Here is a 3,428-nt window from a genome sequence, read left to right as displayed (position 1 = left end):
ATGTATATTTATTTAACTATAAAAAGTTTCGCTAACAACGTAGCGGGCCTATACATATATATATATATATATATATATTCGTCAGATTTAAGGTAAATGGTGCACCAAAATCCCTATATATCTTTCGAATTGCACGAAATTTGGCATAGCGTAATGAATAAAATCTAGAATGATGTGTATTAAGTTTTCTGAAAATCGGTTCAGATTTAGATATAGCTCCCACATATTTTTAAGGTAAATGGTGCACCAAGTACATATATATCTTTTGATTTTCACGAAATTTGGCATAACGTACTGAATTAAGTCTAGAACGATGTGTGTTAAATTTCATGAAAATCTGTTCAGATTTAGATATAGCACCCACATATTCATATATATATATATATATATTCGTTCGATTTTATATAAACTCCTAATGTTTGTCCGATTAACTCGAAATGTAATTGAGACTTGAATGATGTTATTGCGTTTTGTTGAAATTGGTGCAGATTCATCCATAGCTTCCATATGTATTTCGAACGCGTACCTGAATGAGATTAAATTTTTAACAGTGCGACGTACCCTTTTCCATAAATTTGTTCCATGGTACGCAGACTCTAAATCTGCCCGAATGAAATTAAATTTAGCATAGGTTGCAGAAAGGCATGAGTATGTTCCTTCACATATTGATATGTAATTGTAAGGATACAATATACCCAAAGTGGTGAAGGGTATCATATAGTCGGCCCAGTCCGACTTTACTACTTTCTTACTGGTATCAATAAATCTTATGGTGGATACGAATAGTTTTTTATATATGTATGTCCAACGGACCAAAAGCCAAAAGATATTCTTATGGAAATTCCAGTTTCGAATTTTCTATTGGAATTCCTTTACCAATTGTAGTTTTTGGCCGTCAAACCTAATTTCCATTAAACACTTGATTGTTGTTGCTGATTTAGTAACTGTATCAGAATGGAAAAATACTTTAGCTTTGTATTTTTTTTTCAATCATGTTTTCCCTATTGGCCCACTGCACAAGACACATACACAACAATGAATACGGAAAGGTCATTGACCCTTTTGCGGGGGAGGGACCAGATATTCCCCATCCTCGAACTTTATTTAAGTTTGGAAGATATAATATGTGCAAAGTTTGTATGTGCAAAGTTTGTATGAAATCGGAGTCTAATGGAGTCTAAAACCAATATATCGATGCGGCATACTATGGTGGAGGGTATATAACAAAGCTACGGTCAACTGGTATGTTTGTCAAACATTAACCCAAATTAGATATTGAAACAAAAAATACAACCCGCATTTATTTGACCCAAACAAATGGTTACACACGTTTTTGCCATTGACATTGCCCTTTCCGCTTGGAAACTGGTATAAAAGATACAATCCATACGATTAGAATTCAGTTCAATGCAGATATTAGAGTTCAAATCAACATATATCGCAAAATTTCCAGGATCGCATTCGGCTCTCATTTACAATGAATTATTTCTTCATGATATCCTACCTTTTAATTTTGTTCCTTGGCCTTGGAACAAAGACCGCGTGCAATGCCAATGATAGTCCTGGATTTTTTGTGAAAATTGCCAAAAATGTTCCCCGTTTGGGTAGGCGTTCCGATAAATTGTTTACATTTCTTAAAAACTACAAAGCCATACCACGTATTGGAAGGAGTTCGGAAGGGGTAATGTTATCAATTTCATAATTTAAAATATTAAATTTGAAATAAATTGATTTTTTTAGGAGGAAACAACAACAACATCCTTTACCAATTGGTTGGATACACAATTCCACATGAAAATGGAGAAGCGTATTCCGCACAATTCCATTGACAAAGATTTGACATTGGTTCAACCCGTAAATACGGTGACACTTAAAGAGTTAATCGACACCCATGCCATTGTCGGTGAAAATGTCCGTTTTATTCATTGGAAAGATTTTGATCGAGCTTTACAATCGGATTCGGAATTATTTGGTAAAATCAGTTCTATTGGACGTAAACCAGATCAGCATTTGAAGGAGGACCTGACAAAGGAACAATTCACACCAATTGTGAAAAATCTGATGGATACCGATGGTACGGATTTCTTGTTATATACCCAAGGAGAACAGCATGGACCGGGGCATTATGCTCCAGAATTTCTTCGATATAATATGATGTAAATTGTTTAAAGGCATGGGATTTCTTTTGTATTGTGTAATAAAGAAGTGATGAAACTATATTTTCAATAATAACCTTAATTTTGGAATGATTTTCAAATATTTTTTAATTAACTAATAAAAAATCTTAAATTGGTTGAGACGTTTAAAACGGATCTATGTCATAATAAATTATCTGCTAATAGTTTTTTTACACTCTGACAACATTACAGATACTCATCTTGGAAACCTGTTTTATGAATTTTAACATACAGACAATAAAGCGTGACCTCTGTGATCGTCATGTAAAAACATGGACCTATTTTGACTATTTTCAAGGATTTTTTTATTTATTCCGATTCGGATAAAGCATCATCGAAGAAAATAACTAATTAAGACATATATCCATGTGATAGGACAAGGCTATATCAGTTTGTACAAGGAATGCTATAGATCGATGCTTTTAACTCCAGGTTTAAAAAAGCCTGTGCAGGTTGTGCCCATAGTGAATATTGGTTAGGTGAGTAGGTGTGGCGGGGCTGTGGAGAGCCTTTACGATCGTAAAGTACGGAGAAGGCTCTGTAATGGTATGGTGTTGTATGAGGGTTGCCGAAGAAGGAAATCTGCTTTTTTTGATATTTAAACATACTAAATGGTAATTTGAAATGTAGTGCTGACAAATTGGGTCAATATTACAATTTTGTCAAGATTCAAACACCTCCTCAGTCCCCGGATTTTAGGGGTATTTTCGAGAAAAATATTTTGGGGTCGATTTTTTTTGGGATTTCGATATTCCTGATATTTCCCGATACTATTTCCCGGATAAACGGGAAATTATATTTCTAAATACATATAAATATGGAATTAAAAATTTCAATGCTAAACGCATAAGCATAAGCAACGGATCCATGTTGATCCATCCGTCTTATTATTTGTTATCGACAATATAACAACTACAAGGGGAGAAGATGATTGAAGAAAAACTGCTGGAATTATTTTTTGAATTCCACATTGTAGTAACTGTTTCAGGTAGGGCGAACGTCATGATAAAAAATATTCTTAATGCCCTATAGATGGGTTCCTTTGCTGAAATCACGCCAGATTTAAATTATTGTTCATGCTGTCATGAAAGCATTGTAAGATCAACAAACTTTTTATTCAGTTTCACAGATATTACAAAATGAAATAAGTGCCTGCTGCGACTTGAACTGTATATCTCAACTAGAGTTTTTAAGAGACCCAGATACAGTAAACCACGGATATAAGAACATCAAAAAAATCGAGAAATTTGT

At 33.9% G+C, this 3,428-nt stretch overlaps 1 protein-coding gene across 1 annotated transcript; it reads left to right on the top strand.

Moving 5' to 3' along the window:
* The first annotated feature begins 1,477 nt into the window (after positions 1-1,477).
* Positions 1,478-2,160, top strand: LOC133338128 (uncharacterized). The gene is made up of 2 exons (XM_061546313.1): positions 1,478-1,681; positions 1,744-2,160. Exons 1-2 carry the CDS (start codon positions 1,478-1,480, stop codon positions 2,158-2,160), a joined length of 621 nt encoding a protein of 206 aa, XP_061402297.1.
* Positions 2,161-3,428: the final 1,268 nt, after the last annotated feature.

This window comes from Musca vetustissima, unplaced genomic scaffold (assembly GCF_032173495.1).
Source record: "Musca vetustissima isolate MV318-11 ecotype Yass unplaced genomic scaffold, APGP_CSIRO_Mvet_v1 utg22112, whole genome shotgun sequence".
Classification (NCBI taxonomy): domain Eukaryota; kingdom Metazoa; phylum Arthropoda; class Insecta; order Diptera; family Muscidae; genus Musca; species Musca vetustissima.
The sequence above is the reverse complement of the archived record's forward strand: the minus strand, read 5'-3'. Positions and strand labels throughout refer to the sequence as shown.

Excerpts from the sequence above, each read along its gene's own strand:
- LOC133338128 (XM_061546313.1), top strand. The coding sequence starts at position 1,478 with ATGAATTATTTCTTCATGATATCCTACCTTTTAATTTTGTTCCTTGGC. Across the intron at positions 1,682-1,743 it reads TTGGAAGGAGTTCGGAAGGG|GAAACAACAACAACATCCTT; the intron begins GTAATGTTATCA and ends TTTTTTTAGGAG.